General features: G+C 50.0%; 2 protein-coding genes across 2 annotated transcripts; one reads left to right on the plus strand and one right to left on the minus strand.

The window, feature by feature from the left end:
• Positions 1–217: 217 nt before the first annotated feature.
• Positions 218–2,564, plus strand: ATP5F1 (ATP synthase, H+ transporting, mitochondrial Fo complex, subunit B1; the record flags this gene model as incomplete). Its single annotated transcript, XM_010131171.1, has 5 exons — positions 218–403; positions 858–1,021; positions 1,411–1,536; positions 1,739–1,918; positions 2,493–2,564. Coding segments are annotated over 5 exons (728 nt in total), but the record flags the coding sequence as incomplete, so codon positions are not given.
• Positions 2,565–7,982: 5,418 nt separating this feature from the next.
• ADORA3 (adenosine A3 receptor) lies at positions 7,983–12,387 on the minus strand. The gene is made up of 3 exons (XM_010131172.1): positions 12,038–12,387; positions 10,460–11,056; positions 7,983–8,043 (listed from the first exon to the last, which is right to left on the minus strand). The coding sequence occupies exons 1-3, from the start codon at positions 12,385–12,387 to the stop codon at positions 7,983–7,985; spliced, it is 1,008 nt and encodes a 335-aa protein (XP_010129474.1).
• Between the last annotated feature and the right edge of the window lie 3,093 nt (positions 12,388–15,480).

The following is a 15,480-nucleotide window of genomic DNA, read 5'->3' on the forward strand; positions in this document are numbered from 1 at the left end:
CAGAGACCTGCCAGCGGTTGTTCTGAACTAACGTCATTCTGGGGGGTTGTCCTTATCTTTCGAGTTGACATTGCTGTGTTACAGAGTAGTTACGGTCGGAAGGATCTTCTGGAGGTTACCTAGTCCCACCCACTTCCTCCAAGGAGGCGTGTCTAATGACCTGTTTAATTGGAAATGTGTTTGAGCCCCATCTAAGGGTGTCGTTTTTCTTTTTTAGGAAATGAAATGCTTAATGAAAACTTTCTCATTATTTATAGTGCATGGCACACCACCAGACCGCTGCATACTACTCAGCAGTCTTCGGCTCCTTTGCCACCTCTGCCTGAGAAAGGAGGAGAAGTACGTTATGGTCTGATCCCTGAGGAGTTTTTCAAGTTTCTTTATCCTAAAACAGGAGTTACAGGTGAATATATACTTTTAAAAAAAAAAAAAACCTGTGTGTTTAGTTATGCATATTCAGATCTGTCCACTACTTCTGGTTGCTGAAAAAGTAAAATATTAGGGAAGATTGTTTTTTCCATATGCAGAAGGAGGTTGTGAAGGATGAGTCCTGGCTGTAAAGCTGGGCACCTGTGCTTTACATATAGGCTAAAAGACTGTCACGAGCTGGGTCTTGCAGGAAGATTTATTTACCTGCTGACCCTCATAACCTTTAATCAGAAATTTTTGCCTGTTTCTGAACAAGCACAAGTGGTAGGACTCATGCAAGTCTTTTCCGCCACGTTTGTGGTTTTTGTCATGGTAATTGAGAGCACTTCCTGATCTTGTAAGCCTTAAACCAGCTGCCCCTTGGATGCTTGACTGTAGTGAGCCTCTTTGTGCTTCGTGCAGATAATGCTGCTGTGTTTTTTCTTCAGGGCCTTACATGTTGGGGACTGGCCTCCTGCTTTATCTGCTGTCCAAGGAGATCTATGTGATTAACCATGAGACGGTAGCGGCTGGCTGCATCTTAACAATCATCATCTATGGTGTGAAAAAATACGGGCCTGCTGTGGCAGCTTTTGCTGACAAGCTTAATGAGGTAACAAAAGAAATCATAATCTAACTCTGTAACTGTTACCTGTTTAAATACTTAAAAGAATTCCATGTCCAGGCTGGCAGAAAAATCGAGTCTAGTATCTTCAGTATGCGGCTTAATTAAGGTGTGTTTTAGATCTTGTGTTGGTATTGGTACATAAATCTCCAAAAATAAAACATTTCGTACCAGCACAAATGGTTTTGTTGAAAGCACGATTGTTTGTGAACCCCAATTCTTCTGTCTTGCCGTCATTTAACCTCCACCCTGGCACAGTCTGGTTTATGCAGAGGTTTCTCAAACCATAATGCAGAATTTTGGAACTAATTACAGATCGCTTGTTTTCCTTGCGTTGTACTTTCATTCTGAAGTGCGTTTTTTGTTTCTTCTTCCAGGAGAAAGTTGCTCAAGCTTTAGCTGTGAAAAACGAGGCTATTAAAGACCTCGAGACCGCCATTGAACAGGAGAAGAAGGAGCAGTGGCGGGTCGAAGGCCGCAGTTACCTCTTCGATGCGAAGCGGGTACGCAGCTCCAGCTCCGCAGTTCACAGAGTCTTCCCACCTTGAATTAGTGTTTAATTGAAGTAAATTTAAAAAGTAGCTGACAATTTGTTCTCAGTGTGCTGCAGACAGGACCGGTTCCACCTTCTGCTACAGGACACGTTCTGCTGCCGTTTTTAATCTTGCCAAGCATTAACCCTTTGATTTCATCTTCTGTGTCTAGAACAATATTGCAATGATGCTGGAAACTAATTACCGAGAAAGATTAATGATGGTGTACAATGAAGTGAAGAAGAGGCTGGACTATCAGGTGGCCATGCAGAACTTAAAGCGTCAGAAAGAACAAGATCATATGATTCAGTGGGTGGAGAAAAATGTTGTGCAGAGCATCACACCTCAGCAGGTACTTGTCTTCATCTGAGGAACATTTTAGTCTGTACAAACACTGGCTGTCCAGTGCTTCTGGCTGAAGCCTGAAGATGATGCATTGTCCTTGGGTGAGTCCCAGACATGGCTGAAACACGTTCCTGCTGCAGAGCGAGAGCCAGTAAGCCCAGTGACTGGGTACCAAGTGCCCGTGTTGCTGGTGACGGACGCTGGAGTCACGCGCGGTGGTTGTCGTTGCACAGAGATAAGCTTGTGGTAAGGGGTGGGGAACTTGCAGGGCAGGGACCTCGCTTGTGCAGTTCTGTTTGTGACCATGGCAGCCTGAGCAGTGCAGGTGGGCTCTAGACGTTCGTTTAAGGAGGAAGCTGAGAACAGTAAGACACGTTCCTCTCACCGCTGCACGTAGCTGCCTCAGTGCGGGTCATCGCTTGGATTTGAATCCCAGACTTCATGAGCTGTAATCAAATCCCTCTTAACTGTAACTCATGGGTGTAAAAAGGGGTTTCTAAAAAGCATTAGAACACGTTTTGTTTGTGTGAATGCCTTCCCCAAGGCCTTTCTGCTGACGGTGGTTTCCCTGTCTCTTGCAGCAGAAGGAGAGCGTGGCAAAGTGCATCGTGGACCTGAAGGCCTTGTCGAAGAGCGCGCAGGCCACAGTATAGCCGGGGCTGGTGCTGCCGACTGTCTCGCTGTGGGAAACAGTGTGATTCTAAAATACCATTAAACCAACCAACCAACCAACCAACCACTCTGCTGTCTTTCACTTGCAGTACAATACGATTTTGCCCTTTTTGTGTTTGAAGTAGCTGGATTGATCACATAAACCCCCACGGTTCGTTTGTAGCGGGGGGTCAGTGGCAGCCGCAGTGCGTGCGACGCTGTTTGGCTCCATGTTTGGTGATGAACACTCCTGAGACACAACTCCACAGGGAACCCTCCCGGTGCCAATACAGGGGTCGGGTTTTGGTTTAGCGTTCTGTGTGATGACGACTGTGATTGTAAACGCGTTCTGGAATCAAAGTGAGCACAATGCTCCAGTGGTGTCCAGTACAGGTGGCACTGGGAATGAGCCTCCTTGTTTGACAAATTAACTAAAAAACCCCTCTCTTACCAAAGCTCTAAATGGTGACGAGAGCATCTTCCTCTTCTGTGGAGAAGAGGATGTGGCTGGCAGGAAATGTCTCAAAAGCTGCCGGAAAACTTGGCTTCAGTTGAACTCGCCAGTATAAGGTTTAAAGCTGTGAAATGGTTAAGTTTGTTCTACAGGGTGAGGGTTTCTGGAGTTTCATAGGAAAAAGTTGTTTTTCTGTCTTTGTGTAACAAGGAAAACAGTTTTGTGTGTCGTATGGTAATACACAGTGTAAGCTTTTCGTGTTACAGGAAACTTGGAGGGGTTTTGTAACATGCCAGATGTCCCAGCGGGGCTGCCCGGGGGTACCCTGTTGGTCTGGGAAGGTGCTTTAGTTAATGAGCAGAGCCAGCTGTGCTTACCTGTCTCTTACCTGGACTGGGGTTACAGTAGGGTTTAGTGCAGTTAGTAAAATGGTTTTCTGCACTTCATACAACAGCTGAACAAAAAAAGGTGTTCTTCAGAGGCGAGAACCTTCTCCTAACTTCACCTGAAATGGGCCTTTTTTCTGACCAGCAGTTCCTGAGAATGCAGGTGTGTGTCAGTTTCCTTTTTCTAATAAAAAAAAAAAGGGTGAGGTTGCTCAACTTCCCCTTTTGTGTAACCCCACATTTGAATGACACTTGGGCTCAAACTAGTGGGACACGGGTTCTTCTCACAAAGCGAGTGCTCGAACTGCTGTGCAAACGCTTCTGGAGCTTCCTACCAGCAGAAGGGGACAGCAGAGGTGAGATGTCACTGTTTTTATTGCCGCAAACAAGATGCACTTTTGGGAAGTGGGGAGGTTGGACTCCCCGAGCGTGGGAAGTGGTGGGGGTGTGGCAGGAGAAGATGGCGGTGCTGGGTTTGCTGGTGTTGGCAAAGCTCTCCTGGTGCTCTCCAGGTGCTGTGTGCAAACTATGCGCGGGGTTTTGTAGCCTAGTGTTGCCTGGTCCTTAAGATTCCACCCCCGAGTTTGAGAAGAAGGTTACTGTTCCTGCACTGGTGGGAAAATGTGACTTGAGGAAGAAGAACTCAAAAGGGGTGTTTTTTCAAAGCTGCTTTTGATGGTCCAAACGTTCCTGATGTTCGCTCAGTTCAAGCTGCTGCGAAAATGCGGGTGCGTCTTGAGTCCTTGAATGTGCTCCATCCCTTTCAAAGGCGACAGAACCTTCCTCATGGGGAACACGCACGAGGGTGTGCGGGAGCAAGGCCGTGGGAGGTAGGATTTGTGCTGGGCGATTGCCAGGGTTGCTGCTCTGGCTTTGTGCAAGTTTGTGTAAAATGTCTGAAAAATTAACAAAAAGTAAAAGTCCATGAGTTAGAGGGTGACAGGTTTGGCTTGCACTAGTGTGTCTGTGTATTAATACTTATAACCTTTTCCCCCTCTTTTTAGCTTCTCTTACTGCTCATTAGCATTTGGAGAGAATGGGAAGTAAGTCCTCAAAAGCAAAGCCAGGTATTTTTCCTCTTGAAGGTATTTTTTTAGGGGCACTATTGACTTTCCTTACACTGCGGCATGGCTGCCACGGGCTACGGCGGGGCGGTGGTAACATGCATAATTAAATCTGTCTGGTAGTTCCCCTTATAACACTTTTCTGGTAGAGAAATGTGCTATGTACAGTAACACTTCCTTGAGCGGGCACGTGCCTCTACGTCATTCTGGTTGTAATATTACTGGAGAAATTTACGGTTTAAAACCAGGTTTTCATATTTTTTTTTCCCTGTTCACTTCCAGTTTCTCCAGAACCCATTTCCACTACCACCACTGTGCCCACCACTGTGCCCACCACTGTGCCCAGCACTGGGCACAACACTGTTTTTTTTTCCCTGTTCACTTCCAGTTTCTCCAGAACCCATTTCCACTACCACCACTGTGCCCACCACTGTGCCCACCACTGTGCCCAGCACTGTGCCCACCACTGTGCCCAGCACTGTGCCCAGCACTGTGCCCACCGCTGTGCCCACCACTGTGGCTGACTGGAGAGATTCAGAAGGCAAATGCTGGATTGATAAGTAAATGCTCCACCTCTATTTCCTGACTTCAAACTGCTTTCCCCTGCGAGGGAGGGGTTACCTGGGATGCATATGTGTCTGGGGTTGTAAAAGGATGCTGGGAATTTCCTAGTCTGGGCACTGGATGTTTAATTCGTAGCAATGCTTAGTGCAGACACTGACCTTTTAACCTCACGGGGTTGGGATAAACGACGTCTTACACCTCACCGAGTGTGGTGAACGTCAGCACTACTGATCCTCCAACACCCCTGTTTGGACTGGGGACTCTGACCCCATTTGCTGTCTATCGACAGACATGAAATACTCCACATACTGCTGGCCTTGATCTCTGGCATCCTGTTGACTGTTCTGGTGTTTGCCATCATCTGCCTCTTCAGAAAAAGTAAGTGGTGCAGGCGAGGGAATGTTGGCAGCATGAGGAGCAGAGCTGTGCTCAGCACCTTGTGCTGCACAGTGTGACACGGACAGTGCTGCATCCCCGAGCTCACCCGGTGCATCTGGCAGCACCAGGGGCTCAAAGTCCCTTCTACAGATTATGTCTCCCTTGAGTAATTAGTGGGTTGATGAACAGGTCGTTCCTGGCAGTAACTCCTCACCAATCAGCCCAGGGGCCGTTTTCACAGGAGAATTAACTTCAGCACCGATGAGTTCTGGTGGTCCTTTTGGGGTTTCTCTGTCCTAACGCTGGCCCTGCAGAGTTCTCGCCACGCTGTCTTACCCCTTGCTGTCACCCTGGCCACTTCCAGTGGGTGGGCAGGGACTTGGGCCCTTCCTGCTTGGGCTATGAACTGCTTGCTTTGCAGTGAAGGTCTGTGACAGATTTTACAAGCTGCGTCTAAGCCACGTCTGGTGCTGCTGTCACCTCACTCCTGAGCCTCTCTGGCACAGCTGTCTCCTGGCACGGTGCAGAGAGCGAGCCCGGTGTCCCTCTCCTTCCAGAGTGTAAGAGATCCCACCAAAACTCACAAGAGCAAGCTTCTCCCCAGACAGTGGATGAGGAATCTGCAAAGAACATCCAGGTGAAGGTCACGACTATTATTTCTAGTATTTTATGCAGCGACTCCAGTCTCTTGATAGAATGTACCTACTTTGGGGAGGGTCAGGGAAGAGGCTGGAGTGTTGTCAGCAGTTCTCCTGACTGAGGAGCAGCACTTTTCTTTTGTGCAGCCAAGGCTTCAGCCTGGGTTCACGGTTGTCCAGGGAATTACCTGAGAAGGTACCTGGACAGCAGGAGGAAAGATCTTCCTCTGTCCTGCCCAGGTTCAGATGCCATCCTGGCCTCGGGGCTTGAGGATTCTGGGGCTTCACTCAACCACGGAGCAGGCACGTTAGGGGGAAATCTTTCCAAGGGACAGGCGTTTCTGTGGTTTTGAGTCTTTGGAAGCCCCTTGGGCAGAGTTGTCTTGCGATCCTGGGCTGGACTAACAGCTGGTTGAATCCAGCAGGCTGGACTAACTGGTCAGATCCAGCATAGGCGGATCTGATGTCACCTATGCAGGGACAGCCTGTGACGGCTGATGGTGTGTGGCACTGAGGACCATGAACAGTGAGAAGCTCATGCTGAGCTGTGACGCTTCCACGCTCTCTAATGTTTGCGGCTTCTTTCACATCCCCAGCATGAGGTTGCCTACACCACTGTGGTCTTCCAGCGGGGCCGAACACCGGTGGCTGTGTGATGATGAAGTTCCTACTGACATGGAGAAGATACTTGTACTTTCTGAAGCAGGTGCTACCAGCAGGTTTTCTCAGGGCCTATAGTGCTCTCAGAAATGCTGGTACTGCTGTGGGTAGCGGCAGCTCATTTCATACTTACAAAGGAAAACTGATGCCTGCTGTTCCAAACTGCTTTTTAAATCATATTTTCTCATCTGTAGAAATCTCACTGCGCTTGTGAAGTTTCCCCTTGGGTGTTTGCTATTGCTCTGAACTCCCAAAGACAATTGAAAACTGGAAACACTACTCTGCACCTATTCCTGTCTGTGGCTGTATGGTTCCCCCCTCTGTCCCTGACTGCAGCATTTTCTTGGTTCTCGATTGCCAAGTGCTCTGATTAGGTACTTCCTGCTTGTTGAAGTTGTGATAATGAAATATTTGTATGCAAATGTCTGATTCCTGTTTGGGTCACATAAAAGAAATGCACAATCACAGTGTGACAGAGTTTCTGGAAACGTCCATTCATGAGTTATCACCCACAGTGTTCTAAATATCTTGTGAAGAGTTAAACGCCCCCTTTTCATAAACCGGGGAGTAAGTTACCACGAGGGACTGACTCCTCGCAGCCACAGAGAAGCTCTTCTGTGCATTCCTATGCCCACAGAATGGTTTGTGGTCCAGGTACAGTGATCTCCCCCTGCCTGACCCTTCTGCAAGGCTGGATGGATCGGAGTGAAGTTTCCTGCCACCTCAGCCCTCGGTCACCAGAGAGTGCCAGATTCTTGCAGGTATTTCTCTCATCCAAACATGCAGATGTTTGTGTGCGTGCAATTGTAAACACCTCTGGAGGAGTCTCCTGGGCAGGACGAGGGTCCTACAGCCTCCTGTGCGCTGAAGCAGCGAGTCTGGCGTGGGCAGGTCCAGAGCGGGGAGGGTGGATGTGCCGCCGGATGGCAGCAGGCAGCCGCGGACGGCGCCGGGTTTGGCTCCCCATAGACGCGGTGGTTTGGAGCCTCTCCAGGAAGCACGGAGCAGCGTCTCCACCTCTGCCAGCGCGGCTGGGGTGTCCTGCCTTGTGACTGCAGAGGCTGGTGGGAGGCCAGGAGCTGCTGAAAAGCAGGTGCACAAACGCCAGGCGTTCTGCATCCAGCCTGTGAGGCGTTGTGATGGGGCTGCCCGTGGGCCAGGAGGAGAATTCGTGCTCTTCGGTTTTGCCCCCATCTCAGTCACAGCAGTTCCTTCCAGTGCTATTTAATAGAGCAAATATCCTATCACTCCCCAAAGCGGGCAGCTGCTGAGGGGTTCACAAGGGATGACTGTGGTTGGTGTACAGTTTTCTTTTAAATACTATCATGGTTACTCTGCTGACTGAGAAATAAGAGGGTCTGAAAATTCACCTGGCTTGCACAAATGCCAACGCTGCTGCCTTCCTCTGTCAGGCAGTGCTAGGTCCTGGATTAGAAGTGCAAGATAAGGTGTTTTCCCCCAGCCCAGCTGTGATGCGGGGTTTTTCACTTTGATGTTGCCTAACCGTGAATTGTACTGAGACAGCACAACCCTTTCTTGTACTTTGTGAAATGCTGCCAGCCGCAGCGCAGCACTTTGTGTGCCGGCCTAGCGAGCTGTGAGTGGGCCAGCCCTTGGAGATGGAAGTGACAGAGAACCTCCCTTTGTTATGTGGCCGCTAACAAGTCCCGGACCCTCCCAGAGCATCACTTCTCTCTCCCTTTCTCATGCCAAGAGCTCTGCGTAATCATACACAGCTTTTAGTGGTGGCCATCAGGCAACTCTTTGTTTTATAGACAGATTGAGGAATCTGGGACAACTGCATCTGCTGGTCAGACCGGAGGAGGGGTTGTGTGTCCTGTGTCACTGTTCCGGCTCTCCCATCTTCTCTGTTTCAGTAGGTTTCTGCTGGAGGTGTTTGTACTTGTAGTCTCCCTAAAGACAGTCTTTTACAGCATGAATTTGCAAGGAATTTGTCTGGGTATGGGAAAGTCCAATACAAATTGTCCAGCCCTGGGAGGTGGGTGGAAGTCTCTCATGGCTTACACAGTGCTTTGAAGGATGCCTGGACAGTCAAGGCCTATGATATTCTCTGGCATTTGGAGCTGACATCTGGCTGCGATGTTGAAAGGGTGGATTATTAGTGCTATGGCGATGGTGTCGACGTGACTGTCAGGCTGCATTTCCCTCAGCCAGCATGGAGTCAGCTCTGGCAGGAGAGCCAACCCTTTGCTCTCCCTGGGTGATAACTGTGTACACGCGAACTCCTGGGAAGTGCCTTCACCCATCGTCACATTCAGTTTAAGCTTTATTCAGCCTGGCTGGTCTCTGCCTGGGGCTGAACGCCGCAGCTACCTCCGGAGAAACTGCTGGCGGTGAGAGGCAGGGACTGAGACCCACAGGAACATTTTCCAGCTGTCCCCACCACTGGCAGAAGCCCTTGGCAAACCCTCTCCCTCCAGTGAATAATTCTCTGCTGCTTAGGTGGGACCTGTTTTTCTGCTGGACGCCATCGGCTCTACCAACCAATGAGAGACCATGCAGCGACATTCTGCTGTGCTTACGCAGGGACTTCCTCTGCTGGCCCGTTTATTATTAGAGCTGCTCTGCGTAACAGGGCAGAGCTTTGGCCTGTGGCAGAGCTTACATCAGACAATAAATGGAGATGTCTGATCTCAGCTAAAGGAGCACATGGCAGCGCTTCCCAAGGTAAATAACAGAGTGATGCGCTCTCTTTTCGGCTTTTTCTAGACCACTGCCATTATTTAAGTACTGGGGGAAAAAAAGCTCGGCCTTCAGTGACCTGTTTTCAGCTTGACTCACGTTCCCTGAAAGCCAGGCTGCGTGAGCTGTGGTGTAAGGCTTGCTGCAGTTTGTGCTGTCCTAGTCAGGATTAAAACAGCGTGGAGATCTCCTTCAGGTGGCTTTTCGATTGTCATGGGAGACGATCTGGCTGAATTAATGCAATATCCATCTAATATTTACTATTAGTCACTAAATGTGACGGCACTGACTGCAGCACAAGTCAGCCAGACTCCATTTTAGTCTCAGTTGACCAAGGGTGTAAGAGCAGTCAGGGAGGACCTGCCTGGTCTGCCAGCCGCTGTGTTCCCAACAGCAGCAGACGCATTACCCAGTTGTTCAGGGACACAACCAACACTTATGGACAAAACCAACCCTGGACAAATACTCTCTTAAGCATTTCTTCTGTATTGGGAAACAATTTAATACAAAGACATAGATAGACAGACGTTTACACACTGTTGGAGCAGTTGGATCTGTAACAGGTTGCTGCAAAAAGAGCATCAGTTCTTCACGGGTACAGAGACTTGCGGTGAAGTACACTTAAATTGGGTGTTGGGAAAAGAGGGAGGATGAAGTGTGGGAATGTGCTGTGCAGGAGGAACCCCAACATGCAGGGGTTTTAGTAACAAATTAGGAAAATGCTGTCTACCAGATAACGCCAAGAAACAGGAACTGGAAGGTCCTGGTCAATGAAGATGCTTGCCTGGAGAATCTGGGCTTGGTACAGCAGCCACTGAGGAGAATTCTCTGGGGTACAGTAATGCAGAAGATCATAAATGATCCTTTTGGGCTTGATGTCAAACGTGCCTCAGGTTGAGGAAGAGGAGCTTGTCCTTATCATTGAGCAGTTTGTGCCAGAGCAGGAGTAGCTGAAGCAGAACACGCCTTTTCCCGGGAATATCATAGCAAAGTGGTTTATCAACGGCCCGGTGAGTACTGGCCAGTGAACTTTCCTTCTTGTTTTATGACCTTTGGTCTGTTGTTTGCTCTGTGAGAACTGGGTCTGGTTTTTTGCACAGGAGGTAGGTCCTTAAAATTAAAAGGTAGGTGGTTTTGAACTTCTTTATCTTGCACGCATAGACAATGGGGTTCATGGCAGAATTGGCATGGGACAGCAGGATGGCCAAGTACATCAGGAGCGGGGGTGTCTGACACTCGGGGTAAAAATAGCAAACGCAGTTTATAACGCACAGAGGCAACCAGGATACTGCAAACAGGACGAGAACAAGTGCGAGAGATTGGGCTGTCTTCAACTCCTGTCCATAAAACGCTCCTGCCCCTCTCGCACTGGTTGCACCTTGATTTAATTTTGTCCGGATGATGTAAATGATTTCAGCATACAGAGCACACATGATGAGCAGAGGGAAAAGGATCCACGTGAGGATGACAAAAAACACCATGTAATCCATCCTCATCACGGAGGTGAATTGACAGGTCAGAAAGTCAGAGTTTCCCAGTCCTGACTTGTTCCATCCGAACATGGGGACTAATCCCACCAGCAGGGACACGGACCAGCACAAACCCAGCGCCTGCCAAATTCTTCTCTCTGTGGTGATTATTTTATATCTGTTGGGGAAGAAAACCCAGGTCGTGTTGAACAGAAGAGTTTAAAAGAGTTAAGGATGGCTTAAAGAACTTGCATTTCAAATAGTAAAGGTTAGTTGTCACAAAATGCAGCATTAACATTTTGGGGGGAGGTGGAGGGTGGGGACACACGACACACCAAACCGTATTTTGAGACAAACCCTGACTCATTATTTCTAGCAGTTACTTTGCAGCACCCATAAGAAGAACTGTTCTGAACTTCTTTTTATAACTGGCTGTTTTTCAGCTATTTTGTCTCTTGTTTCATTTTAATCTTAGTGTTCCTCTTGCTTAAAAATTGCTTTTCTGTTTGCAGTCCCATCGTATTTCTCAGCTTCCTTGTGTGTACCTGACTCTTTACATTTGGTTTATGCCACTCGTAGGACCAAACTGTTCTTTCACACTTTAATTCTATAGGTCTTCCTCCCCAAAAATGGGACTTCTTTTATGCCTTAGGCTAGGCTTTGCATTTCTAGCTTACAGACTTCTCCATTCCAATATAAAAAGTGAAGGACTTCTGAAATTGGTCCTTAATAAGTCTGGTTTTTCTTTGGTGCTTTCAGCTCTAAACATTAAAAGAGTTTTAATTAAGAGTAGCTTCAGAAACCCAAAGAAACCTGCAGTGCTCTCAACATCCTCTGCTGTTAACAGAACAGCTGAAGAAGTCGAGTGTCTGACCACAGACTCATCCTGTGGGCACATTCTGGTCAGCCATAACACTGATATTAGCCCCAAAACACCCCCGGGCTCTGTCCGTGCTGCGTTAGCTGCAGGGAGCAGTTCCTGCTCTAGAGAGCTCGATTTGGGTGGGCTTTTCAGCACAGGTCCTTTCTCCGTGTGCAGGTGTGCATCTGGAGTAAAGGGCCTGGGTAAGGAGGAGAGAGGCGGTGGCACCCGTGGGGCAGAGCCTGGCCATGGGAAAGCTGGGGTGAGTGGAGGGGCCCGTGGTGGTCCAGCGCTCACCTGGTTGGCAGCTTCACTCGCAGGTACGTGTCGATGGCGATGGCCAGGAGGGTGAGGATGGATGCGCTGGTGAAAACCACCATCAGGCAGCACATAAACAGGCAGGTGTAGAAGTGGATGCTGATGCCCAGGCTCACCACGATGGCCAGAGGTACAACAACGATCCCCACTGCCATATCAGCCAGCGCCAGGGAAACAATGAAGTACAGAGTCGTGTTCTGAAATGAGGAGTTCAGCTTCACCACCCAGATGACAAGGATGTTACCCAAAGTGGCAAACAAAGCGACCAAGCCCTCGGTGCTGATGTAAACCCAGTGCAGGGTGCTCAGCGCCAGGCTGTCGTTTGGCATGGTGAGCTGCTGGAGATGCTCCTGCCCTGGCTTGAGCTGCAGCGGGGAGCATGGGCGTCAATGACCCTGTGTGGGACTCACCCTCAGCGTCTGGTGCTCAGTTGTTCCAGCAACTTTCCGATGTGCAGACCTCTTCTGATCAGCAAATCAGCTGTTGCCTTTCCACAGAGCTGTGAATACCTCAGCACCCAGGAAACATTCTCCTCTGGACACACCTGAAGCTCACACCGTCCCTTCGACAGCCTTGTATCAGTACAGTACTTTGGAAAGCTGTTCTGAAGGAAAGCAATGGAAAAGCTTCCCCAAGGCTGCTTACCAGCAACCTGCAAACAAAAACTGTCACTGCTTCCTCTGCTAAGGCAGAGAGGAGGGAGAACCGTGACCAGAGTTGTACACGGAGCTGCCCCGTATCAATGTAGATAATCGCTCTGCAGAAAAAGGCAGCTCAGGGTTAGCTGGGTGTTTTGCTGACTTCTGATGCTTTATTTAAGTCAGGGTTTACCATTTCAGTCAAGGCCCTGAGGTGGCCAAAAAATGCACTTTACTCGGACCTTCCTCAGTCTGACAAGAGCACTTGTAATGCAGGTGCTGTTGTCAGTGAGAGCCCTCATTTCTGCTGGAACTCGGCGAGACGGCCAACCAAGTCCTGCTCCGAGTGGCATCATTTCCTCTGCCTTGTTCATGGAAGACAGAGACACCGAGGGAGAGGTGTGGGCCGTGATGGGAACTAGCAGGGTGAGGGTGTGAAAGCTGCAATTTGCTTGCTGCGGGTGAGCCCCGCACTTGCTTCTCAACGTGGGTCTGCAGTGAAACCTGCTCTCATTTCACCAGAAACTGGGAGCTGGTGTCAGCCTGCCAGTCACAGAGTGACCCAACTCTTGGGCACAGGGAACCGCACCATCTCCAGGAATGAGCAAATAGCGAGTAACTGATGCGGTGGCTGGTGCCACGTTAGTGTAATGAAACCTCACGCAGACATGGGTGGTATTCGGTTCCCGGTCACCGAGTCCTCCATCTCTTCCACCCAAATTTCTGGCTAAAGTGAAGATGGGGAAGTGAAACCAGCCCCAGGAGGATCAGAGCCAGAAATAAATGAGCCTTCTTTATTCTCTGCTGTCAAGAGTTGGACAAATTCCGCTTCCTTGGAATCGATGTAAGTGCTTCTTGCTCCTCGATGGGAGGGCGCTTTGGTAGGATTGTTGCTGGGAACACAATGAGCTGTCTGTAGACAGTCCCAGTCTGCAACTGGCCTTTGTCGTGCTGGTTTTCTAATGAAGTCTGACATGGGCTATCTGTGGGTGCAGGAGAGAACGCCCAGGAGAGCCCCGAGAAGGTCCCAGCTGGGCTTGGGTGCGCTGCGTGAGTTACTGCTCTGGGAAGTACCCGGGAGGGAGCAGACAGCCGGCACTCTGCAGCTTTGAGCAGACAAGGGAAATGTCTGTGTCCTGGCTGCCAGCCACGCTTGGGCAAGAGCACTCCCCGCTTCCTGTGCTTGCTGTGCATCTCCTCTCTCGACCTCTGCTGCCAGCTTCCTTTTTCTGTCATCTGCTGCTGTGGCTGCAGCCAGGCGCCTCTCTCAGACAACAACTGCAGAGCTGAGTTACAGGGGCTGTGACAGGGCCCTGCTCCCTCTGAGCTGCATTTTGTAACTTCTGCTCCTCCTGCACCATCCTGCAGCCCCTGATGTTCCTGCGCATCCTCCTGCCTGATACCAGATCATACACGAACCCCATCATCTGCGCCTTCACAATACAGAAGTTCAAAGAAATACGCTTTCACTGAGGACTTACAGCTCGCCCCAGAAGCTGGAGTCGGTTCTTTCTAGCGCAGAGCATGCAGCAGAGCTGGGAGTGAGCACCGTCTGAGCCGTGTCCCGCTCGTCAGTCTGTCCGGGCTGGGTACAACTGTCACAGCGTGGGAATGATGCGAGTGGTGGGGGGGGTGGAAATGGCACAGATGCCAAGATGTATTTCTCAGGTCACGAGTTCTGGGGCAGCAATTGCATGTGTGTTTCTGTGTCCAGCTAATCAAGCTCTGGGCAGTGTGATGCTGGCTTCAGGCTCCCGGCTAACTCCCAAAACGCAGGAACTCCTTTGCATTTCTGTGGCAAAAGGTGTGAGGGGTCTGGAACCAAGTGGCCGCTCGGCAGGGGAGTGCTTGATGCAGGAGCAAAGTTGATGTTGCTCCTGTTTACGGCTGGTTGCTCTGTCAATAAAAGGGTTGCTGTGCTCGCGGGGGGGCAGTGGCACCCGGCAGCCCCAGCTGCCACCCACCCGTTGCTCCTGTTTACGGCTGTTTGCTCTGTCAATAAAAGTGTTGCTGTGCTCGCGGGAGGGCAGTGGCACCCGGCAGCCCCAGCTGCCACCTCCCAGGTCCCCACGGCTCGGGGTCCCAGCTGGTGCCCTGACAAGATACAGGGTCTTTGGCACTTGGCACTAGCTCTGCTGCTGCTAACAGCTCTTCCTTGAAGAGTATTGCCTTTGTCTTTTCAGCTCTGTTCAAGGGAAGTGTTTCTCGAATTGGTGCAGCTACAAAGCAGTGCTCTGGCACGTGGCCACAGAAGGACCCTCTCCACAAACGCGAACATACTGTAGGATGTAACAAGAAGCCAGACCCTGGCAGTCAGGTTTCTGGCTGCACGAGTTGCAGCACAGCAAAATGCCGTTAGGATGCCCCAGCTGCTGCCAGGAGGTGCCTTATGGCCCCAAACCTCGAAGTGCTCCATGGGGCAGCAGCACCCACTTGTGGAAAGGTGCTTTGGAACAGGAGGAAAATGAGCTGCCTCTCTGCAAGGCTTTGTTTGCACCAGCCCTTAAAATTTCGTAACACCACATTGTCCCACAGCTTTTTCTTAGAGGGCAGGTGCTTTCCCATGGGGACACTGTAAAAGGTGTCCCCTATGCTGCTGGTCCTACCAAGGCACAGGCTGCTGAGTTTCTTTCTGTCTGTGCTCTTAGCAGCTGTGACCTGGGATGGGAAACCTGCTGCTGAGCAGAGGGAGGGGGTCTTGCTTCAGACCAGGCTGTAGGTGAGCTGAGAAATGCTTCATCGGTTCATTTCATGACCTGCAGGCCTGGCTGCTGCTGCAGCCGC

Source organism: Buceros rhinoceros, unplaced genomic scaffold (genome assembly GCF_000710305.1).
Source record: "Buceros rhinoceros silvestris isolate BGI_N320 unplaced genomic scaffold, ASM71030v1 scaffold22472, whole genome shotgun sequence".
NCBI classification, from domain to species: Eukaryota; Metazoa; Chordata; class Aves; order Bucerotiformes; family Bucerotidae; genus Buceros; species Buceros rhinoceros.

What these genes read in the sequence shown, in the direction of transcription:
- ADORA3 (XM_010131172.1), bottom strand. Translation starts at nt 12,387, where the DNA reads ATGCCAAACGACAGCCTGGCGCTGAGCACCCTGCACTGGGTTTACATC. An exon ending in CGAGTGAAGCTGCCAACCAG is followed by an intron (nt 11,057 to 12,037) that starts GTGAGCGCTGGA and finishes CTTCCCCAACAG; the next exon opens with ATATAAAATAATCACCACAG. An exon ending in GAGCAAACAACAGACCAAAG is followed by an intron (nt 8,044 to 10,459) that starts GTCATAAAACAA and finishes TTTCTCAGTCAG; the next exon opens with CAGAGTAACCATGATAGTAT.